The 26,358-nt window shown below is 30.6% G+C and overlaps 1 protein-coding gene across 1 annotated transcript; it reads right to left on the reverse strand.

Moving 5' to 3' along the window:
• Nucleotides 1-20: 20 nt before the first annotated feature.
• On the reverse strand, nucleotides 21-26,358 carry LOC145312693 (lachesin-like). Its single transcript, XM_080151952.1, has 9 exons — nucleotides 26,297-26,358; nucleotides 7,740-7,857; nucleotides 7,041-7,119; nucleotides 6,521-6,624; nucleotides 4,534-4,640; nucleotides 4,050-4,140; nucleotides 3,346-3,430; nucleotides 2,801-2,915; nucleotides 21-1,263 (listed from the first exon to the last, which is right to left on the reverse strand). Exons 1-9 carry the CDS (start codon nucleotides 26,346-26,348, stop codon nucleotides 1,091-1,093), a joined length of 924 nt encoding a protein of 307 aa, XP_080008078.1. The 5' UTR covers nucleotides 26,349-26,358; the 3' UTR covers nucleotides 21-1,090.

Genomic DNA, 26,358 nt, shown 5'->3' on the forward strand with positions numbered 1-26,358 from the left:
AAATAACTATAAAACTTTTTGTATTGTACTTTTATTTCTATTAATTTAGTATTATAACATACTATAATTACATGTGTTTTTTTAGCAGAAAACAGTTAAATTTTGATATTATTAAAGTATAAATTATTTAACAATTTTCTAAAATTACAATTTTGTACATATAACCCCTAAACTTTTATTTTTAAAAAAAATAATGAATACGCAGCCAGTTTATATCTATAGCATTGATATTCGTTGTTTATGAAAAAATTAGGTGTAAATTTCTATAAATTGGCGGAATTTAAAACTTAGAGCTGTGATAATAACACAAATTATCTATCACAAGAAGATGAAATTATATGTTGAACATCTTTCATCATTCATTATAGGGCCAGTATTTCCCCACGAAGAATCATAGCACCTAGCAGTAGGTAAAATTGTATTTTAAAAAGGCTTCAAAAAAGCTGATTTTTAGTCAATCCATAATAAACAGAAAGTCGACTTGTAAAAGATCATTTCCAACCCATACTATTCCACCAAACCTAGAATTGGGCGGATTAATTTATTTCACGTTAAAAAAAGTTGGACTAACCCATTATTTTCGAAGAGAGAGTTTTCGAAATTATCAAGCCAATCCAACTAAAGGGTTAAAATTGACGTTTCAAAAGCGCTTTAGCCTATTGCCTATTTATATATATTTTTTTTCTCTGAGCTATTTATACATAGTCCAACTTTTATAATAAATTGGCAATTATTATTTTTTCGATTATAACTCTAAATTATATATTTCATTTATCCAAATTATTTCAATTTACACTCAGCTACTGATACACATAATTGTTCTTGTAAGATATAATAAATTATAATACAGCGTTATATTAATGTATTTCAGCTCTTGTTTGTTGAAGGAAACATGAAGAAAAATAATTTAATGATTCATTTCTATAACCAATAATGCTTTTACCTTTAATTTGAACATAATTTTTTTTTACTGAAGTTACACATTCTTATTATTTTTTGTGCTGTTTAATTGCAGTTTTTTCAAAGGTTTCATGTTTGTAAATTCACTTATAAAAATCATAGTTTATAAAATCACTATATTGTATCATTTCTATCCATCTGATTGGACCAAATTAAACAATTGTCCAAAATGCAGTGATAAAAATAGAAGATGGCAGGTGATAATGACCAGAACCTGGTGGCCACAGGGCACAGGTACTGCTGGACCGGCTGCGGATCCTCCAGTGAGTCCAGCCACTGTCTGGAAGGCGGCCAGATCTCCTTCTGAAAAACATATAGCGATATATTACAACTAACTGAAATAATTGTCTGCGGAAACGGATATTTAGAATTTATTTTTAAGGGCTAAGGCAACATGTAATTGTATAATCATTAATCCAACCAGTATTTTCTAGAAAGCACTGGGAGGATGGAGACAAACGACTGTAAATTACTACTAGTAATCATAGTTTCAATCACCCATTCTCAATTGATGTCCTAAAAACTTTAAATCTGGAATGGTTCCTTCAAACTAGAAGTGTCCAAACGAAACAACAAATAATTTTAATCTACAGGCGAGGGAATTTATTTAGGTCTTAACTTTGAGGTATACATCAATTTATCATTCATTGTCTTTTCCCTCAAGATCCCTGATAATACCAATCTTGTCATATTTTCATCAGTATTTAGAACTAAACTATAGCTAAAGTATGCCCTAACGCCCGTTGGTCCGTCGGTGTCGACACAAAAAGCTCACTTCAACATAATGATTATTACTACTTTTATCATCTGATTAAATAGATCGTTGCTTCTTCCTCTTTGGTGAATTTATTTTTTTTCCTTGTTTTTCTCCCTTTCTTTCTTAAAATTTATCAATGCGTTTTTCTTTGTGATAATCGTGTTCTTTGATTTTATCTTTTTCTGACTGTCTCCTTTTAATTCTCTCTCTCTCTCTCTCTCTTTTGATTTTGGTGTCTTTGTGTAGATAAACAGAAAAGGGAAGTTTTAATATAGTTTATAATATGGATAATCTCAAATAATTTAGCACAGATTCTTTTATGAGTGCAATAGAGTGCAATTCTTTTTGCATTGAATATCTGCTATACAAGCCTACATATTGGGAAACCATAGGATTATATCGAGTTACAACAAAGAAACCAGTGCCTAACTCAAATACTGATGAATTTTGTACCACCAATAAAAGTAAACTCTGGACTTTGAGGGAAGCATAATATTGTAAGTTTTTCTCAAATACACAAATTAGAGGGAAAATGGTTTGTAAAACATTCAATTTCATTGATTTACTAGTTTTAAGGGTACAGTTACTGAGTTTCTTGCTTTTAAATCCAGGTAATTTTAACGAAAGAAGATCATATAATAAAAAGCCTTATATATCAGTTCCGTTTCTTTGTAACTAGTGCCTGCGCCCCAAGGACGGGAGATTTATGTGATAATTATTATGCCCTGTTTGAAGTAATAATTTTATTATTTTTTGCAATGGTTTCTATACTAGAACAAGACCAAATTCTGTGGTCCCATAATATGTACATATCTAGTAAACATTAAGTATAGCATAAAATGAAGGGTAATATTATTTTCTCTTTATGTTCCAATAACTGTTTATGTACTTTATGTGCCTTTTTTCATTCATTTTCTTGTTTTACCTTACAAAAAGTTCTATTCTAAGAATTTTTTTACATATATCGAATAAATCACAAACCAATTGAAACAGAGTTGATTAGTTTACTAAAAGCAATAAAGCTTCTTTATGTCAATATTATGAAATGGTTGAAATTAAATTTGAAAAAAAAAATATTCTTACTTGATAAGACATGCACTTGTACTAGAACAGGCAGGGAATTCGAGGGGTCACAGGTATAATTACCAGAATCCTTGCTAGAGGATCCATAGATTAACAGGTTACTCCATCCCCTCACCTATAGATAGATAGATACAGGTATAGTTACTAGAATCCTTGCTAGAGGATCCATAGATTAACAGGTTACTCCACCCTCTCACCTATAGATAGATAGATACAGGTATAATTACTAGAATCCTTGTTAGAGGATCCATAGATTAACAGGTTACTCCACCCTCTCACCTATAGATAGATAGTTGTAGATGGCTAGATTGATAGATGGCTAGATTGCATTGTTACGTTGTTAGATGTAGGAATGGATTGATGAATAAATGAATGGATGGATAATTTATTATATTTAGATGAATGGTTTTATGGAAAGACAGATAAATTTGTGGATAGATGAATATATAAATCTATGAATGGATGAACAAATTTATGGGTTTATAAATAAATAGATAAATTCTTGGTTTGGTGGATGGAAGATAGAAAGATAGCTATAAAATTACCTTATCAGTATTGATAGCTATTCCCCCTCTGTAAGCTGTGTTTAATAAAACTTCATTTCTCCACCAGTTAATATGATCTGCAGGTCTGAATAAAATACTCATTTAAATAAATCATTAAAGTGTATTTCAATGTATATTACGACAGGGAAAAAGTAGGAGGGATGACAATACATGACAATCTGGTGTAAGATGTTTATATGTTTATATTTGCCCTTTTTTGATTGTCCAATTGATTTCTGGATCTTGTCATAATGTCTGTCTATCCTTCTGGGTGTCAAAATTCATTTGATTTGTAAAATGGGGAGTCTTGGATTAAAATAGGGGGGGGGGGATTCTAATATAATCTTAACCTTTCTCTGCCCCCCGCCTTGGACAATGACATCCTTGCATACAAATGTATGTTATTATTTTTTTTATACAAGCGGTTGCGACCCTATGTCCATTGTATTCGAAGGGAGTAGAGAAGGGTTGAAAAAAGCTAAAAACAATCCCAAGACTTAAATCTTAAAATGAAATAGGCAAAACCCACCCAGGGACCTATATGATGCTTCACTAAAATGGAGTTCTCAAGCAAATCAGTAGTTATCGAAATCATAAGATACAGCTTTTTTTAATAGGAAGTCTTTTTTGCAATATTCCTAGGAAACTAACTATTTATCTATTTAGGCATCTATCTTTCTATTTATCTATATAATAATAGATACCTGACACTTCCTTGTGTATTGCAGGTAAGATTAATAGAACTGCCCTCTCTCACAAAAACCTCTCTTCCTCCCATAATCGTACTTATAGTATCTAAAAAAAAAGTAATAGTGACATTTAGCATCGTTTAATAGACAGCTTTCCGTAGATAGTAAAATGAAAAATTATAAGAATAACTTTTGTTAGCGCTGATGGTCTGAATGCCCGGGCTAAGAAATCTGGTGTTATTATGAATATTTTTTATTATCCGTAGAAAATTGCCTTTGATACGAAACGATACGTGTTTTTTCATTCTGACTCAGAATCGGTTCTAATCCAGCGGATATTAATCGTTTTCGAATGACAACTTTTTTTTACTTCTGATTTTCGTTTAGGAAGATAATGTTAAAAATTCTGTCACAATAATGATTACACATTTCCAGGCATGTAGAGCTACTATGTTAGGCGTTTGATATTTGTAACAAATAATAAAATTATTTTGTTAACCTGTTGTGTGTAGAGTGAAGACTTTACTTTTCTTTGGTTCTGTCGATATCTGGCATTCGTAGGACCCAGCATCCTTAGGTTTCACAGGGAATATTGTTAGCATCCACCTAAACAAACACAGGAGAGTGCAAAAGGGGGGTGTAAGGAGATGTATCTACCCTCCTGACAATTAATCAACATCCATCATGTTGATTATCCTATCCTATATTATAAAGTAGTAAGTTTTTTATGTCTGGAGCTTAAGATCTCAATGACCATTGAACCAATCGGTTTCTTTATTTTAGATTAGCTTCACATAGGTCCTATGTTGATTTTAGGCTATTTTATTTTCATATATAAGTCTTGGGATGGTTTAAAGCTATTTCCTAGCCTTTATCTGCCCTCTAAAATACAGAGCTTCTAGATACTAGGGGCATAGACGCTAGTATTACATAAAGGCTGACACCCCATGGATTTTGCTTTCAGGAGAAGGTTAAATACAGCAACTGCAAAGGGATTTTTATTCAAATTAATGAATAGAAACAAATATACAGGGTGAGTCAGAAAAAACTGAGTTTTCCGATTTTCTGATACAACCAGTAGGAATTTGGAAAAAACAGTTAAAGGTTCACGTGCTCTATAAAAATATACATTAAACTTAGAAAAGGTGTTTTTGAATATCTCTGAAAACAACGGCGCTTTTTAGAGCTTAAAGATTTCTAAAAGTGTGTGTGATGACTTTTTTGGCCATTGTTTTGTACTGTTTAGGTAGATGTATTTATAATAAAAAATATCTACCATTCTAAAAAGATAAACAAACATATTTTTTGATTATTAAAATTTTTATTCAACAAATTGTAAATATTTAACATCTTACAAATACAATTTATTTTAATTAAATTATCATATTATAAATCAAACGTTTTGTTGTAATCTATTGTTAAGATTTAATACCCCATGACTGGAAAACCAGCTCATGACCGGAAATATTTCATCTTGTTACCTAAATTCCTCCCCCCTCCCCCTAAATTTCCTCTATGGTGCAAGACTGGATTTAATCTCCAAAATCTCCACTTCCTTTTGACAAATTATACTTGTGTGTTATAATCCATCATAATAGGTAACTTCATTTAAATAGGGTAGGGTTTCTAAAAGACAATTTTATTTCAAAAATTCAAACCTTGATAACTTTTTTATCTTAAAAGATTTTTTTGTCAAATAAAAAGGTTTTTTTTTACTATAAGCTACGTTATTATAGAAGATTCTTTCAAACCACATGCATCACAATCAAGAAATATGAAAAAATGACAAATTGCAGAATTCTAAAAATGCTTGGGTGAGGAGCCAAAAAGCATTTCACCTTTAAATCTCATCAAAGTACTTTTCTTAGACCTTTTTCTAAATAAATATTAAAATTTTAAGATTTTTTTTATACAAAATAGATGAGTTATTTTAATTTTTCTTGATCAACATTTTTCACACAAGGCATTTTTTGACACCATACACCTATCATAGAGGCCGCATTTTTAGAGATAATGAAAAACACCTTTTACAAGTTTGATGTGCTTTTGTACAGAGAACAAGGACATATAATTATTTTTTCTGTATTCCTTCTGGTTGTTTCTGAAAATCGAAAAACTCAGTTTTTTCTGACTCACCCTGTAAATTTTTAGGTATTGTTCGATTATGAACACAAACATGTGTAAATATTTTAACATTAAATTTGCCAACTTTCAATATCCAAAGTAAAAGAATAGACGGGGCAGGAGATATATGTAACTCTACCAAAGTGGGTCTTTGAATATCAGCCACTTGCGTGTGAAATATAGACACAGTCAAGTCGCTTCAAACGAGAATAAGCTGGGTTGTACATCTAAACTTCTACATTTTTTTAGAAATAAATATAAAACTATAAGTGACAAAATTGTCCCTCATCATTTTCTGTCTATCTTATAAGCATCCAATACCTCTATACTGTTTTTGAGCACTGTTTGCATTTTTTTTTTACCTGGAATCATCTTGCGAGTGTATGGAGGTGAACCTTGTGTCCGCAGTGTAGGTAATGCTACCAATGGCAAGTATATGCATATCTTCTCCTCTTATCCACGATACCTGCATTTTGAACCACAAATGAACTTTTTGAAGCACAACAAACGTGTTTTTGATGCCTAATGTTAGTAAGGAAAGTAACACGAAGGATAGGACCCTGTAGGATTTTTAAAACCAAAATCAACACCCACCCAAATATGGTCTAAAAGTTATGTTTTTTACTAATAGATATAGGCGAGTGGGGGGGGGGGATTTTTGAAATCAAGAAATAGGTTTGAGCAAATAATGTAGAATTTCATATTATCCATATAAACCCTCTCATAAAATGAATATGCGGATTTTTTTCTGAATAGATACAGAATCTTTTATTATTATAAATAAGGTTCTGTTTGATGAATATAATTAACCTATTATTCAAAGTAGAATTGCCCAGTTTACTTTTAAAGATTCCTTTTATCAACAAAAACAAAAATTCTCACCGCGTGTTCTCCAAGATTTCCGACCCGACACTCAATCTTGGCCTTGCCCCCAACCGGAGCATAGATCTCTGTATTCACACTAGGTGGGGGTAGGGTATTTCTTTTACAATACAGTTTACACTAATTGCTTGGTTATCATTGAGTCAACCTACTTACTTACAGCTACGCCCCTAGAGGCCTCTTGCGGCACTTTGAAATATCTAATTATGCAAGTGGAAGCCTCTAGTGCACTTTAAAGAAGTTTTTGGTAATTTTTTTCTACCCCCTCCAAAATAATTGTATGATATGTTTGTTCTGTTTTTCCCTCAAGATCTCGCTAATTACCGAATCGATTGAGTTCTAGAGAAGTTTCAAATAGCTCTTGGATAGTTTTTGGCTATTTTTCTGCCTCCTTTCTCTCCAATCAATACAAAGGGAGAATATGCTGGTTTCTAGGAATCTTTTGATTCCATACAGGTGTTAAGTATTTTGGTAGATCTCACAAACTAAGAATTGATAATAAAGGAATTCAACTTAAAACTGTATTGGATACTATTTTTTCAGGATTCAATCATTTTGAAATGTATATAAAAAACTGATTCTATATACATTGATTTTAGTTATTACATAAAATCAATCAAAAAAAACGGAGGGGGGTTCTGTGCTCGACTAGGCACTTTGATGGGAAATACTAGATAATGAGCTGTATTGTAAATAAACCTAGAGTTGAAAAAAGGCTCAAAGCTGTCTTCAGGTGTTGTAACATTTAATTTTGTTATAGCATCATCATGAAGTACTGGAGTCAGCTTTTCTGTACTGCTAGAGTTTCCTCCAAGGCCTGAATTAAACAAGGGTGACAACTTCCATAAAAACGAAGCTCTAAAATAAGAAAAACAAATATTAACATTTGTAGAGTTAAGAACTTGATAAGCAGAATATTAGTCTGAACAATTGCTATAAAGGATTTATGGAATCATTAAAAAATTTCAAAGTATCATAAACAATTTAAAATTATGCAACGTAGCTTTTGTTTTTTTGTTTGTCAAAAAATTAATTTTATTCTATACTCTTTAAAAAAAAGTGTTTTTATGTGAGGTAATGTTTTTATCACTTTTTTTATTGTCAATAATATCCAAGAACCTATGTGTGACACTGTTTTTTTTTTGTTGCTAAAATCTAGATTTTTAGGTGAAAAGAACACAGATCTGTCAAGGAAAACTTGTCTAAGTTTAATTTAGATATTAAGAATTACAATGTATGCAATTAAGCAGCACTGTATAGGCATTTATATAATTAATTACACATAGTTCAAAAAGATAAGTTTAGTATTTAGTTAGTATGCATGCAAAAAAGTTCTCAGCCACAGCACGGCTTCATATTGAATGTAACTGCCATAATTAATCCTTGCTCTATTTTCCTTTGCTCATGTAACAATCAATCTAAATTATGCATCTTTCTCTCTCTCTCTATCTTTCTTTCTCTCCCTCCTTCCAACTGGTTCCAACTGTGAAAGTATGATGAAATACCGTTGCCACATTTATGTGAATTGTAAATCAACTATCAACTAGCAAAAATAACTTATTAGCTAAAAAAAACTCTTGATTACTTTGATTTACATTTCATTTACAAACCTAAGAAGTGGTTAATATTTGCATTTGTTTAACAAATACTGGCAAATACATTTTTAAAAATAAAGGTGATAAAATAGCTAACTGCTGAACCTATATGGATCTCCTTTACAGTTTAGCTTTTTATAGGTCCTGAAAAGGTTTATAAATCTTTTGTTTATAACACGCAAGCGCCCCTACAGGCCTCTAGGGGCGTAGGCGCTAGTAAGTAATACACTTAAATAAAAAATATGAAAGTTAAAATTTAAACTTTGGGTAAATCCTAAATAAATTTCTTAGGCTAGCCTCTAAAATAGATATTACTTCAAGGCGGATCTAAGAAATTGTGATATAATGTTCTTAATAAACAATTTAAAATAAATTTTTTTATTGTAACTTCCTTACATTATCCTTATACTAAAGTAACAGGATGTCTGTGTGTGTTTGTGTGTCTGTACCGAAGGATCTCGCTAACCGCTGAACCGATCGGGTTCTCCTTAACAGGGTACCTTCTCATAGTTCCCGGGAAGGCTTTTAACTATTTTGGGGGAGGGTACCACCACCCTCCCAAGAGAAATCACAATAAATCGAATTTTTTTTTCTCTCGAATAGAGACTCCTACGTAACATTGCAAAGTATCGTAGAATATTGATAGAGACTCCTTAGAAACATTGCAAGGTATCGTATTATTTTTTTTTAACCAAATATTTAAAGTGCCACTAGAGGCCTCTAGGGGCGTAGCCGCTAGTTCTATATAAGAAAACAGATTAGGCAAGTATTTTTTTTTGTAAAAACATTTATGAGATGAAAGGGAATCTGGAAGTATCACTTGCATTCATCTCTCTCTCTCTCTTTATCCTGTTACTTTCAACAACACCCTTCTAATTCTGCATTTGAAAAACAAAGTTTATAACTGTTTTCACTCTCTTTTCATTTTAAAATTTGAGGCATTAGAATAAAGAATAAAAAGATAAGATATTGGTTTTAAAACTTTTAAAAAATTAATTTCTTCATAACGGAATCAGGGACGTCTTGGCGTTAAGTTTGAGGGGGCTAAATGTGGGTTTGCGGGGGGCAATTACATTTTTTATTTTAAGGGTGATAAAATGAGGTGTTTAAATTTTTAAGGGGGATAAATGAGGGATTTAAGTTGGGTAAGCACCCCTATACCCAAACCCTTTGACGTTGAATTGAAAACTTGTTAATGATTTACAATATTAGTTTTGAAGCATCTATTTTATTATTTAGAAATCCAAGGATTACAATAGCAAGAATGGATACATTGACAGAGCAAAATTTGTCGTCAATTTTAATTGCTAATATAGACCTCGTTTATTGGTCTGTTCGTTCATCCAGTGGGAGTAGAGGGAATTGGTTAAAGGGGATAGATGGGGAATATCTTTATTTTAGTTATCTGTGCAACATCCAAATAATAATGAATCGATTTTAGCAAGATTCTATTACTTTTTAAGATGAAATATTTTATTTTGTGTAGGCTCTTAATACCTCTTCCTTGTCTTAAATATGTAAAATTATGTAAAATAAGACAAATATCTATGAGAACTAAACATAATTGTTCCTCTATCTAAGAAATATTTTTCCTCATTTTCTTTTTTTAAGGACCATAAAGTAGAGATATGCAAACAATTTAGCACAATATCAATCCTAGTCCCAACATAATCTGCAAAAAGAATATTTTTTAAACTCAAACTTTCTTTGTTTTTTCTTCTTTTCCTACAAATTTTTTATATATCTGCGTTGAAATACATCATATGATGCAAAATGGTTTTTTACATAAAAAGAAAGCGCTGATTTATTGCAGTTAAAAATATTTTACTAAGTGGATGACTTTCAAATTTATGACTTTTTGCTAAGTAAAACTATCCACCTTTTACTTTATTTTATGGAGTTCAGACAGATTATGATCATGTATTGGTATTTTGATTGTACTTATAAGGTACTGAAGTACATCATTAAAGTAAAAAATACTCTTAAAAAAACAAAAACTATTACTAACAAACTTTTCTTCTAAAATTGATTGTTGGGTTCAAACAAACAGTGTTCATTCTTTAAACCAATAATCTACAGAAGGAATTATTTTGTTTAACATTTTAGGTATGCTTTAAAAAATTTTCTTATGCAATATGTGCTTTGATTTTTAAAAGCAAAGTTGTTTATTTTCAAAAACGGTAAAAAAGACATGAAATAATAGGTGCACAATTGGAATGTTTTTTTAATGATAACTAATCAAAAGTTTTTGTTATTTAATCTAAACACTTTAGTTTCTATTGAACTAAAGTTGTTTTAATTTTAGGGCAGACAAATATCTGAGAACAGATTTCTCAATCTTATAACTAAATATTGGATTTCACTTCTTGACAAATAATTTCATTTTTAGTAGCAAAGCTACTCTATTAATGTGTTTGTGTCTGTCTGCCATTCTGTTTTTTTTTCTGTAATGCACTAATGAGTCTTAGAGGGGCAAAACTAAAATTTTATATTTCCGTTTTTTAATATCTTTTTATTTCTTTTTTTTTAGTTTTTGCTTTTCCGTGGAAAAATATTGAAATAGATTTTATTTGTTTTTAAATTTGTAAGTATTTCACAAGATATTTGATTTTGATTTTTTCTTTTTTTTCTGTTTCTTTCTTTCTTTGTTTAAACAAGCGGATGCCTCTCAGCATAGAGGAGCTCTGTATTCTAAGAAGTACTGAAAGTAGGAAAATAGCCTTAAACAATACTCAGATATAAAATCTAAATAGCATAAAACCAATCAGGGACCTATTAAAATCTCCTATAAAATGGGAAAATCAGATTCAGCCAACTTCATAACTATTTTATGTTTAACCTTAATCTTTAGAAAAGACAATTTTCAAGTTTTATATAAATGATATTTTACACTTCTATCAATTGGTCTGTAAAATACTTTTTATAGTCGATATCATGATCATAACTCTTATAGTGATAAATGATATCATCGTTAATATTTCAATCTTTACTTTATAGCTTCGAAACCGGTTAATATCCGCTGCATTAGAACCGGTTCTCAGCCATACTGAAAATTCATGTACAGCCTCGTATTATAGAAAATTAGAATAAAAATAAATAAGTTCGACCCCTCAGGTCTAACAAAACTGGAAAAATATCCGCATAAAGCTGTCTATAATACCATGCGATAAATAACTATTCTACTGTTCCATCTCTACTATTTTTTCTATTCAGAGATGTCAAGTCAACAAAATAAATTTCAGTTTTATATTTTGCAAAAATTAACTAAAAAATAATTTATTATGACTTTGTATCCTATTAGTTTTATGAGGTTCCTTTAAAAAAAAAACATTAATTATAGTAAAAAAAATATCAGCTTTATCATATGTAAAAGCATTTTTTGTTGTTTCAATACTATTTCTTTGACAAAAAAATGCTTTTTCATCCCGTAAAATAATCAATTTTATAGTTTTCTTATATAGATGCAAAGCAACTCTGTAATTTGTAACAAAAAGGTCAAATAACCGATTATCATATATTAAATCCTTAAGATGTAGAAAGATTAACGTATAGAATGTATGAATAGGGCAGTAACATCAAATATACATTCAATTGGTTGATAAATCGGAGGCAAAGCGGGAATAAACAAAGCATCTTTATTTTATATTGTAAAGCTTAAAATAATTAAATATTCTAAATAGAGTATTATTGTGGAAATAAAAGGGTGAATAAAAAAGACATTAATGCACTGAAAATTGGGCACAGATAATGTAACAAATTTATGATACTTGCCATGAATACATGGATAGATAAATGAAAGACGATAAAAAAACTGTACACACTTCTAGTACACAATATGCAAGACATTATCAGTAAGAGTAAGTGTAATGCCTTGACTTATTAAAAGCATCAATATAATTTTCATACACAAGTTGAGACTTTAGTCTGAAGAATGGTTGTACAATATAAAGGTAAGTATTAAAGGCAATAAAAAGATACATTATAATTCCTTTCTATTTAACAGGATATTTAAATATGTCTTCAATTGTCCTATTCCTGTAACCCTGTAACCTTTCTTTATGATTTCCAGTACACGTAGTACTTTTTTTGCAAAATTCAAATTTGATATGAATATGATTATAGTTTTTTTGTGCCACACGTCATTTTTAGAGAGAAAAAAGTCAAATGGTCTTCTTTTTTAAAGCAAATCTTAACTATCCTTTTTAGTTTCTAAAACAGTAAGTAGGGTAATACTATACGCAGCGCATTTCCGCACATGTTGACATTTAGATTGTGGGTTCAAATTTTAGCCTGTTTTTAATAATTTGCTCTTTTTACCGAAATGACAGATGCAGGACATTTAGATGGGGATTAATCAAAACGTTACTATGCACAGTTGGGCCTTCTATTTTGAAAAGGTAATAATCAAAGGTTTGGTTGCGAAATCACACATTTAATTGGAAATTCAGGATATACATTTTTAATAAAGAAATCTAAAACTTATAACTTAAATGAAATTACATCTAATGTCCAGTTGTTTCAAATGTTTGGAATCGATGGATGTGATAAGAATTTATTATTTTTTGCCATTTGTAATTAATTTTATTCTTTTTATAGCTTAACAAGATCGTTCTAAATTAGACTAAAACTCCAATGTTAGATAGGATTTTAGAAATTAAAACATAAATTTCATAAAAATTAGATATGCTGAATATATCAAATGTATTATTATTATTTTCCCTTTATATTACACTATCTGCTTCGCCCCTAGCCTCTAGAGGCTTTGTCCCAAGGGGTTAGATCAACCCGAATTTTCGTATTTTAGATTTAAAAAGAAAAAAATCTGAAAAGGGAGGGGAGGATTCATCTTTTAAGGGGGGTTGGGGGTGTCCCACCCCCCAAGAAAATAACTTAAAACCATCACAGGACCAATAGGTATATTCCCTGAAGAGTAGAGCCCAATCGGTTCAGTGATTACTGAGATCTTGAGCTTCAGACAGACAGACATCGTTCTACTTTGTATTATAGATTGCTGCACTACTTATAAACATATAATGTGCATTTTCTTAGTAAAGTATGATTGTGATAATCTGGAAATGAAAATGACAATCAAATGTTGGCTTTAACTGCCTTTACAAGATTTCATCAAGGGAATCTCTTTATTTTTCATGTTTTAGTTTAAAAGAATACCTAGAATTAAATATAAATATATAAATAACTTATTATCATTTTAATTGCAAAGCTACTTAATAATTCAGAATGTCATTGTCCGTCCGTCTTTCTCTCTGTAATATAGTATCTCTCGGCTGGAACTTTTAAAAGATGCCCAAAAGTTCATATTAAGATTCAAATAACAATGTTTTCCCCTATTATAAAACTCACATCGTAAGTTTTGCCATTCTTTAATCTGTAAATAAGTTTTTCTTCTACTACCGTATGTAGTCAGCCTTGACGTTTAATTTCGTAATTTTCAGGGAAGCTTTTCATGTTCAAAGAAAAGGGCAGACAAATAGTCGTACTGATTGACTAATGAACAACATATATTTAAATATCAGCTGCGATTTTCAAATATTACAAAGAATTATTTGCTTTTAGTAAAGATGTAATACTGCTTCAAGTCTCTTTATAATTGCTATACTCAGTTATTGTCCATACAATACAACAAAGAGCAAATATTTGAAAAATAGCTATTACAATCTTTCCAAATATTAAATGCTCAACCTTAACTCTAAAATTAGTAACTACTGCTGCTTCATAACAAAATGTATTTCAATGAAAAAATCTTCATTATAAATTCTAAGTGACCTCTTCTAAGTGAATTGAATAAAGCTTGGTCAGTTTATTGAATATTGAAAACAAACGAAGCTAAATCAATCAGACTGTCAAACAAACAAATATAAGAAATTTTACACAATTTTTACTGTTTTGAGAAAATGTTTGAAGAATTTGTATCTTTGTCTAGTACAAACAATTTGGACAACTAACAAACAAACTTTAATGTTAAATGTTACTTGCTGTATGTACAGTTGCTAGTGGTTTGTATCAGGTATAGAGGGGACATTGGACTGTTTATTACACTAGTCCCCAAAAGTTTCTTTCTTATTCGTTAGCTTAACAACTATAGAACTTTTAATAAATTTTGTTTAGCTAGTTTTTTAATTTAAGTGTCCAAACGTTTCAAACACTAATTGTGATCTACATAAGGGGTACTTAAGTGTATCATCATTGAGGATGTACATCAATTTATAAGCCATTGTCTTATCCCTTTAGATCCCTGTGTTTATTTGGAAAACACACAAATGAAGTTGATTCAAACTCAGGAAATAAGGGAACAGTGTTGTTAGTTATACTAAACGCCAAATTTCATTACACGTTATCCAATTTGTTGGCTTAAAAATATGATAAGTCTATACAAAGTAAAAGTGTTCAAACGGTTCCACTAATTAATTCAATTAGGTGTACATGTACAGCATGACCCTCGAAAAAGTATTTTTAAGCATCTGCAGCCCTTATTTCTCAATGAATTATTAAAAAATGCATATGTCCTTGTTCTCCATAGTATTCCACGTAAGTAGATATAAAAATATTTTTTTTACCTCCATTAACACCGGAGATTTTTAGAGCTAAAGTTTTGAAAAAGTGACTGAGAAAAAGAATTTTTTTTTGTTTCTCTTATTTTTTGGATGGTTATATTATTTTTTTCTGGCAACTGAATAATGAGACACAAAGAAAAACAAGTTAACTAATTATTTCTTTTTTATTCCACCAAAAAATATGAATTTTTAATGGCAAAAAATACTACTGAATGAATTGATTATTTGCAAATTTTAGGTTATTTATTAACCCTTATTTATAGAAAAGGATTAATTATGACAGTTGCTCCGCCTACTTTTCTGACATCTCAATTATTTAATAGGGGGTAAACTAAGCTTTTTAGACTAAAAAATCATTATGTTTATTTTTATTTTCTTTATAACTTTTTTGTTATTAAAGTTAGGATTGTGAAACAAAAACAATTTTCCTGCTATATTCATAGAGATTTATTTGGTTTTTTAATCTTAAACAATTTTGCCTAATAAGTAAGTTTTTCAAAATATCATTAAACTAAAAAGACTCAAAAAATATGTGTAAAAAAATGCTTTTTACTCAAAAACTAAATTTTTTATTTCATTTTTGTATAAAGTTTCTGCTAGTAACAAAAATAAAAGGATTTCTAGCTTAATTTTGCTAAAAAAGTCGTTTCATGTTAAAAGTTACTTTTTCCTCAGTCACTTTTTCAAAACTTTAGCACTAAAAATCTCCAGTGTTAATGGAGGTAAAAAAAATATTTTTATATCTACTTACGTGGAATACTATAGAGAACAAGGACATATGCATTTTTTAATAATTCATTGAGAAATAAGGGCTGCAGATGCTTAAAAATACTTTTTCGAGGGTCATACTGTATTTATAGGCAAATGTCTTATTCCTTAGAAACAAGAACAAATTTATCCAATAGTTCTGTAGAAAATTAAGATACTATCTAAAAAAAATAAATACTATTGTGCCTAAAAGGTTTTTGAATCTGTTAGACTAACCGTAGTTAAAGAGTTTCTGCGCTACTATGTTAATTTGAAAATTTAATTTGAAAAATATTTTGTCGTTATTGAACATTCAAATGAAATATTGGAATAACAAGAATAGTAAAGTTCATAAGTAACACAGCAAAGAAACAACCACATACAGACACCATCAGAATTCTAATGATATAAGTTTTGTTAACTTACTGAATGTTAATATTTCCGACGCCATTGGCTGATATTCAAAGACCAAATTAAAAGTCTGACCAGGGTCCCCACTCCTTGGATAGAGTTACAAATAGCTTGTACCCCCTCTATTCTTTTACATAACAAATTACAGACAGACGAACATACCCTACTAAATAAAATAAACAAAAGCTGTAGTTCTTATAAAAATATTAGTCAACAAGTAAATAATATGTTTTAAAGCATGCAACTTATTATGGTGTTCTTACAAGAATACCAATATTTCTTCATATTAACTGTATCCAAATTAAGATAAATTTACAAATTCAAATTAATTAAGGCTCGCTTGATTAATAATTATGCGACAAATTCAATTGTTGTATGGTTGTTCTTCAAAAAATAGCTTTAAACCAATTAGATATGTATGAAGCTTCCCAAGAAGCACCACAACTAATTGTTTTCTTCATCAAGAATCAAGGTGCACTTAAGGAAGAGGGAGGATAGTTATTTAGTTTAAATAGAATAAGTAAAAAAATGGGAAGGTTAATTTCTTTTTTACAGGTGATTTATCTTGAAGGAGGGTGGTGTTACCCCTCCAAAAATAGTTATGAACCTTCCCAAGAACTATGCCATATCTGTTCATTGGTTAGCGAGATCCTTCGGTACAAACACACACATACAGAGACCCTCTTACTTTATTATAAGGATTAGTAACTTTAATAACATTCAACAATATGCATAAACGTCTAATACAACAACTTTTCCAATTATAGTAATTTCTTTACCAAAGTATAGTTAAGTTTAATAATTATTTTCTTTACAAATTTTCTAAACACACAAACTTTAAAAAGCATTTTTAAAAGCATTGTGATTCCTGTAGTGGGTAGGTACGATTTAGCAACTCTATAATTGTTAACAGATTGTTTGTATGTTCATTTTAACATATAACCTTTTATTTTCATATTAATTCTAAAATAATCCAATATTATCTTAGAATTAATATGAAAATAAAAGGTTATATGTAACAATAAAGAAAATTTTTTTGCCTTACGTATGTTCTAAACTTAAAGATAAACACATTTCATAAAAAGATTTTTTCTAAATAAGTCATTTAAGGCATGAAATTAATTTTGCAAATTAAAATTGCAGATTTTTGCAAATAACTTGCAAATATGATTTCTGCGGATTTTCTAATTTACATAGGCATTTTCTATGTACATTCCTCTTTCCAAAAATACCTCACTTGTCAAGATCGGATAAAAAAAATCTTTGTGGTCGAGATTCCATAACTGTGAGGTAAAGCCATCAAACAGCTTTTTCAAAAAAAATATATATATGGTTAGAGAAACTTTTTTAACAAAACAACCTAATTAGTGACGTTAGACACAGACAAAGTGTAGAAAAAAGTGTTTTTCCTTCGATTTCAAGAAATCATATAAAGAAGAAGGGCATCATCCGGTTGCAAAGGGACACAATACTCTGATGCCCACTATAAGATATTTGGATAAACAACATCCAACAGACAATCAACCAACTCGATTACACAACCTTTGTCTGGAAGATATAATTTTGCATGATAATAAGTTGCGTTTGGTTAGAGAACATGATGATCCTCTACTCTGCTTATTAGACTGCTACGTGCCAGACATAGAAACAGGAGGTATTTTTTTAGCGTCTCTAGTATGTCGCAATGTAAACTAGACTCGAACTTGACACCTACCCACGAGTTATTTAGATTGTTCATAGGTAGAGGGAGAAAGTCACTCAAAAATTAGCCATGTGACGTCATAAAATGAGTGATTATCTATCTCTTTTTTAGGGTTTTCTTTCCCACTTCTCCTCTCATCTCCCTCATATTTATGACACGTGTCTCATGGCTAATTTTTTATTGACTTTCTCCCTCTTCTCATATGGTAAACATGTGAAATTATAAATGGAGAAAAATGGCAGAAATGTTGACAGTGAATGAATGTAGTTTATTGAAGATATATTCCCAGATATTTGGTCAAATATTACAGGCCGGGTGAAGAAAGAATGTTTATTTAAGCTGGATCAAAAGGCGGAAAGTCTACACAAATCCTTTTTCCGTTTCACATTAATAAATATACAGAGTGTTTTCAGATTTAAGACATTGTAAAAAAAAATATAATAATATTTTTTGAATGAAAAACCAATGTTATTAGATAAAAAAAAAAGATACAGTTACAAACTAAAAAATTGCATTTTCTTAGACTTATCAAGGCTAAAACAATTAATAAATCAAGAATAAAACTGCCACAACCAGACAATTGTAGTTTCAAAGACAACCTGAAACCAATATCAACTAAGTATTAGGCTTTTTTCTTACCTCCCCCACCCTTCCCTAGGCGCTAAGGACGAAGCAACTAATAAATCATATAGTATGAAAAAATTGTCCTTACAACAAATCTAACAAATAAAATACAACCTTTAAGTGTGAAACTGTAAAAAATCTGGGGTATAGTCCCTTTCGTAACATCGTACCTTCGTATTTCTCACAGTAGCTTTTCTCCTATTTCTAGCTCTTGCGGGGGACTCTAACCCTGCGGGGCCAATTACCTAACCCTGTGGGGCAATCACCTAACCAAATATAACCTAAACTAACCTAAAATAACCTATAAAAAGCCATTTTAAAAATACGACGAATCGCCCCTTATGGGGCGATGTTACGAAAGGGACTATTCCCAAAATCTGAAATATGGCACTAGAAAAAATGATCACCCTGTAACTAAAGAAAATTATATAGTTTGAAAAATTGGCCAACACGACAAGACACAAAAGTTTCCTCAATCTTTCAACAAATAACAAATATCAGAAAATATTCGTTTTGCATTCTTTTTGAACTTGACGAAACAATTGAACAACTGGCAAAATTCTTCTTTAATGACAATTTTATTCAGTTCGACTAAAACAAAGCATTTGACAGATTACAACACGCACGTCTATCAACTAGAAGCTTTTATTTAGTGAGGAAAAAGGAAAATAGCCTGAAACAAACTTAGATTTAAAAATAGAGAGATTAAAACCACCCAGAGACTATTAAGAAGCTTCCATGACATGAAGTTTTTAATCGGTTCTGTGGTTATTAAAATCTTAAGCTACATACAAAATAAACCTTACTATGTACAATACTAGCGGCTACGCCCCTAGAAGCCTCTAGCGGCACTTAAGGTAGGAGGGGGAAAAGTCGACCACAACCCATTTTAAATTTGAGTTTCAAAAGAGTAAAAAAAAATATTTTTGTGGGGGGGGGGGATAGGGGTGGAGACACCCTTCCCAAAAATAGTTTAAAACCTTCTCAGGACCTACAAGAAGCTTCATAGAAAAGGAGAACCATATCGGTTCAGCGGTTAGCGAGATCCTTCAGCACAGACAAAAAACGCTTACTACTTTATATAATAGGATATATGAAAGAGTATTATAAAAGTTACTTTCCTAATACAACTAAAGTGTCCTAAATTATCCTTATGTAAATATTATGGTGAAAATGTGGAGTGGAATAAATATTTGTGTTTATATGAAGGCCCATAACAAGGTCCATAAAAACCATATTCATACATACCTGTATATACTTATGTTATGTAAATGTTATACGCGTACAAAGGGGGAGGATATTAAATAAAAATTGCTATGACAACTAAGTAATAAACTCCTTAAGAAGGAAAAGTTAAGAAAGGGGCATTATATGCACTGTAATTATATATTTCAGATCTTAACAATACAAAAAGACAGACACGAACACTTATAGTGTAGCTTTGCTCATTAAATTACAACAAAAAGAAGCAAAAATAGATGTTTTAGAGCTAAAATTCAGAAGAGGAAAAAGTCAATCAATTTTTCTTTTTATCTAAATCCGTGTTATAGATCATTACTATGCCCTTACTTTATTTACCATCTACAATATGAAAATACTAAATTTAAACATGGTAATGATAATACTCCATCCATGCCACTGTGGGCTAGAATTGAATCAAGACAAAAGTAAGTGCCGAGCCCTGGGACCTATGTAGGATGAAAATAGACATAAAACCATGATGATTCCAGGTAAAACCAAAATATTTCAGCGGGGGCTTTTTGAGAAAATTAGATTTGAAAATTTCAAGTTCAATTTTCACCCACTAGGAGTTGCCGCATAATCATGACAAGAAAAGCAAATATTATTTATTTTAAATTTTGAACAACTTTGCTTTAATGAAGTCCTTCTTAAAACCTCTCTATGTATGATTTATTTTAGGCTGAATTTTCGTGACCTTTGCAAAGCAAGTGTTAAAAATGGCCATTTTTTAACTCCCTTCAGGAGTGGTTTTATGAAGAACTTTATAAAAGCAAAGTTGTTCAAAATTTAAAATAAATAATATTTGAGATAAAATCAATCTTATTAGACGTTCACTCAAAGCCCAAAAATAATGGACTTAAAAGTGTATTAAACTGTATATAAGACATTTGCGAATATATTGATACCACTAATTTGCCTCTTAGATAGAAAAAAGTATGTGTTTTTAATATTTTTCTCTTGCTTCAAATCAAATTTCAAATTTGAGTCACCAAAAATGCTAAACTAATTTTTGCTCTAGAAGAATCAATTTTTGGAGTTAGAAAGTGCTTAATACCTCATTTTAATTGCCTGACATTGCTTTATAATATACAGGTAATGACTTGGTTGTTTATAGAACAGCTGACTAAAAAATCGAGGTTTTGTGTTAAACCCACTTTTGTTGTTGCTCCATAAGTAATATTTTTTTCCCCAATTTTTTTGGCTGTAAAGAAGCTTTATATATTCATATAACATCCACCTATATTTTACTTTTGGTATTTTATTTATAACATCACCAGAGGGAATTCAATTTTGGAAAAAAATATCAATTTATATTTTACACTGCTATGCATTGTTCTTGTTCTTGTTTCTAAAAAAAATTTATATTATAAAAAAGAGAATTATTTAACGCTTCTATAGGTATGTTTATCATTTTTCTAGGCTAAATATAACTATAATTACAACATTTTAAAGTTAGACATCTTAACACATTAACACAATTATTGAATCGGTCTGTATTATTAAGCTGGCAACCCTTAAAACAGCTGCATTTCATTATCCTATTATATATAGTAATTATTATATGTATACACACTTAATTTTAAACTTTTTATTGATTGAATACATATGTTTCTCTATAAAAATAGATCATCAGTTCCAATTAAGATGTATAAAATAAAAGTTTAAAAAAATATATATATATGTCAATGCATTTTGAATCCTTTTAAAAGACTAAATAAGAAAGAAGTGTTAGAAAATTGTGCCCCCTGCGGGGTTTTTTACTGCTTATATCCTCTTAAGGTTGGGGGGGAATTAGCATCTTTATATAAAAAGGGGGAGGTGTTTAAAGAGAATCTTTAAAGAGAAAAAAATAGGTCATATTTTATCATTTGCAGTTTTACAAATTAATACATATTATATAAAGCTTTTTTGTCTGTAGCTTAAGATTTCGGTAAAGTATAAGGCTATTTTACTAATTTCCTTACTCCTTTAATTACAGAGCTCCTAGATGCTTGGAGCGCAGCTGCTAGTAAACAAACAAAGTAAAACAATTCCTGAAAAATTGATTTACTATTTTAAAAAGCAAAACATTTTTACAATTAGGATGTGTATATCCACGCCATGGTTAGCTCTTTTTGTTAATTCAGGCGTGTTAGAATTAATCTTAAATGTTGGAAGATGATTTTTGTAGCAGTAAGGCACTTAGCAACTTTATAATCATTACTTTATGTAAAGGGATGTCCTATTGGGGGGGGGGGGTTAGGGGGTTAAGGGTTATTGATTAATTTGGGGCAACCCCATAATTTTAAAATTTTTAATCTTCCCCTCCCCCCCCCCCAAAAAAAAAAAATATAAATAGCTTTGACGTCCTTGCCTCTATTATATAAAGATTACCCCACAAAATGAACATGGGGATGCCTAAATTTAGATATTTCAATTTCCCCCCCCCCCCTTCCCCGCAAATCAAAAAGCTTGGACGTCCTTGATTATGTAAGCTCATTTAAAACATACTAAAATCAATTTGTGTACAACAATTATCCTATTTAGTTTTTTAGTAGTGAAGCTACTCTATAATTCTGTCCATTCTCTGTCCATTCATCTGTATGTCTGTCCATTGGTATGTCTGTCTGTCTGAGACAGAAAGGGGAAAACGAGATTTTCTCGGCTTCTATAAAAGATAGAAGACTGAAATTTTCATGGATTGAATATTCTGTCTCTCTATCAATACTCCATATTTTCATCAAGTTTCATTAGGATTTGCCAAAAAACTGGGGTGAGCTATATCGATTCCTACATTTCAAGTTTTCATGATTTTCTCTACTCCTATTCAAGATAGATGGTTGAAATTCAGGAATTGAATACTTTGATATTTTGCATAATTTTATCAAGTTTTATTGAGATTTACTTATTGGGGTTCTACGTCAAACATAGGAGTCCCAAATGTTGGAGTGGACAAATGCAGGAGTCCCAAACATCGGAGTCGACAAACGTAAGAATGGGACAAACGTCAGAGTGGACAAACATCAAGGTGGACAAACGTCGGAGTGGAAAACATTGGAGTGGACATTGCCTAAATAAAACCTAGGAGTGTCTACTATTTAAATAATATTACAATTTTGAAATTTTTTATACCCTTGTCTACAAAATAATGACTATGGCTGCAGCGCTCGGCCCCCTAGCCTATATCCTAACCTAAACTAACTAAGAAAAGTAACGGGACGAAGGTAGGCGGGGCTGTGTTTGTATAAAAAAATTCTAAATTTAAAAAAAAGTTTGGGACTCCTGTGTTTGTCCACTCCGATGTTTGTCCCAAAAATCCTGCGTTTGTCCACTCCAACGTTTGTCCCACTCCTGCGTTTGTTCCACTCTGTCATTTGGGACTCAAGTATTTGTCCCTCCAATGTTTTTCCACTCCTACATTTGGCATGGAACCGATTATTGGTTGGGGTGCTAGTTTGATTCCTAGATTTGTAAGTTTTAAGGATTTTCTTTACTCCTATTAAAAAAAATTTAAAAGGCTGGGTTTATACCCCCCATAATATATTAAGGGGGGTGATTACCCCCATCCCTAAAAAAATTACCCTTTTATAAGCACCTCCCCCTGGATACTCCTGCACTCCCCCTTGTAGTGACTAGGCCAACTTTATGGTCTCTGGTTTCAGGAAGCCCATTCAATTATGAGAAGTTCACATTATAAGAACACTCTTACAGCATACTCTCTATTAGCATTATATGTGTAATGCATTATAGACAGACAGATAGATATTGTGAGGGATCCTACACGTTATAACACCTTGTTTTGCATGGTAAATATTGTTCCAATAGTTCTTGATATTGATATTTTATTTAAAAATTACAATAACTTGAATATAATGATGTTTAAAAAATGCTGAAATTATAGTTATATTTAGACTAGAAAAATGATTAACATACCTATAGAAGCATTAAATAATTCTCTTTTTAATTATAAAAATATTTTTTAGAAACAAGAACAAGAACAATGCATAGCAGTGTAAAATATAAATTGATGTTTTTTTCAAAATTCCAAAACTATCCAGGGTCCTATAAGAAGCATCCATAAAACACAGAACTCAATAGGTACTGTAATGGTTGAAATCTTAAGCTGAAGACAAAAAAGATTACTACTTTATATAATAGGATAATAAAATGCAGCTGTTTTAAGAGTTGTCAGCTTAATAATACAGACCGATTCAATAATTGTGTTAATATGTTATGATGTCTAACTTTAAAATGGTGTAATTATAGTTATATTAAGCCTAGAAAAATGATAAACATACCTATAGAAGCGTTAAATAATTCTCTTTTGTATTTATTAAGGTAGAAGCAAACTAGAAAAGTTGATTTTTTTCTCTTTTTTTTATGAACAAATAGATCAAAGTTTTAAAGTGAGTGAAAACATCTCTATACACTTTACAGAGTAGCTATTCTTTCTAATTATGTTTAAAATAAATATTAATTTAAGTACTAGTATTTTTGTAGAAAATCTGCATTTCACAAAGTTTTTTATATCTCAAATGTTTAAATAAAAAGATTAAACCTTACCTTAAAATTACATAAACTTTTGTAAGAGGATGTTTTTAATATTCACTTTGTGCATACTTTTATGTTCAATGCCCTTATAGAAAGTATTTCTATCTGGAACATGGCTAGATATTGTATAATACATAACGAATGTCGAAATTGTCCTATCGATTCTAAACTTTGTATTAGTAAGAATTAGAAAAGAGCAACTCTATAATCGTTACCAAAAAGTCTGTACGTCTATTTAAAACATGCTGATTTTTTTTGGTATGATATATTTATCCGGTTCATCTGATTTTTGAAATATTAGTTTCTAGGACAACAAGGTACAAAATTATAATAGAAGCAGATCGCCATAATCAAGTCCTGAAAACTTAAGTATGTCCTTAAACAGTATCTTGCATTTAAGCAATCATTCATTACATAAATAAAGTAAATTTGTTTGTCAAATTAATATTTTGCTTATAAAGTTCTGACACCCTACAGGTTTTTGTTTCTTATATAAGACTATATACTGTTTGTGATATGAGCTCCAAGATTTGTTTGGGTTAATTTATTTCCACATAACATAGCCTCTTTACGAACCCAAGTTATCTTAGTCTGAGCATGGCAACTGTCCTTCACTAGTACCAGAGTATGACAGGTGTCCTACGCTAGTACCAGAGTATGACAGGTGTCCTACACTAGTACCAGAGTATGGCAGGTGTCCTACACTGGTATTCCAAAATATTTCTCTAGATTTTCCATTTAAAGGGTAAAAGTAATCAATGTACACACTATCAAGTTTGATTATCATAAACAGCGCATGATTAAAGTCGATCAAAACAGCTGAACCTATATCCCACTCCATGAATCTAGCATGAAGTAAGTTTTGCATATGTTATAAAGTTTGAAAGCTGTATGACAGAATACATCTTCAAGGTATTTAATACTTGATGAGAAAAAAATATTTTTATTAATTAAATTTGGTTTTTTAAAGCTCTATATCAGTTCATGAAGACTAATCCGAATACTTGTAATCATTATTTCATAAATTGGGTATACTCCCTTTTGTGACAATGCCCCTTAAGGGGCGATTCGTCGTATTTTTTAAAAGACTTTTGATAGGTTATTTTAGGTTAGGTTAGGTTATAGTGGGTTTGGTGATTGCCTCGCAGGGTTAGGCAATTGGCCTCGCATGGGGATAGAAATAGGAGGAAAGCTACTGTGAAAGGGGTCGTTGCCACTAAAGGGACTATGCCCCATAAATTTAATGATATAGTGATCCTATTAATTCCATAATAATTCCTAGTTAATAACATACAAAAACATAGAAGCTTAAAATTCATAAGACACACAACAAGTAACATTCAAGGATGGGGGGGGGGATTTATCAGGGATCTAAACTTTAAGGGACAAAAAATGGCGAATAAATTAATGTTCAACCCTAATTATTAAACACAAAATAACCCCTTATACGTAGATTATACTTAGTGGTTGAAATGTTTGGTGACTCAACTTAATGAACCGACCAATCAAAGTCCCCAAAGTTGTTAAGCCAACGAATATAGAAAAAAAAGCATGTATTGCTATATCGGCTGTGGGTAGTCAAATCATCAAAACAATTTTACTAAAAAATATTCCAAATATAAATATAAAAAAATATGCAATTTAGATAAAATCCTCTTTTAAAAACCCTTTAGAAACTATTGTTTTAATTTTAGAAAAATTTGATAAAACCTCCTCTGATATATTTACGAATATCAAGATTGTATTAATGGTATAAGTTGTAACTCCTTAGCTAATTTTAGATATATTCTTGTTAAAAGCGAAGCTGTTTTATAATTGTTAAAACAATTTTACCTGAAACTATGCAGATTAGAACACTGAAACAAATTTCAACTCTGGAAACCATTTTCCATCTG

This window comes from Acartia tonsa, chromosome 2 (assembly GCF_053477335.1).
Source record: "Acartia tonsa isolate MP-2025a chromosome 2, ASM5347733v1, whole genome shotgun sequence".
NCBI lineage: Eukaryota > Metazoa > Arthropoda > Copepoda > Calanoida > Acartiidae > Acartia > Acartia tonsa.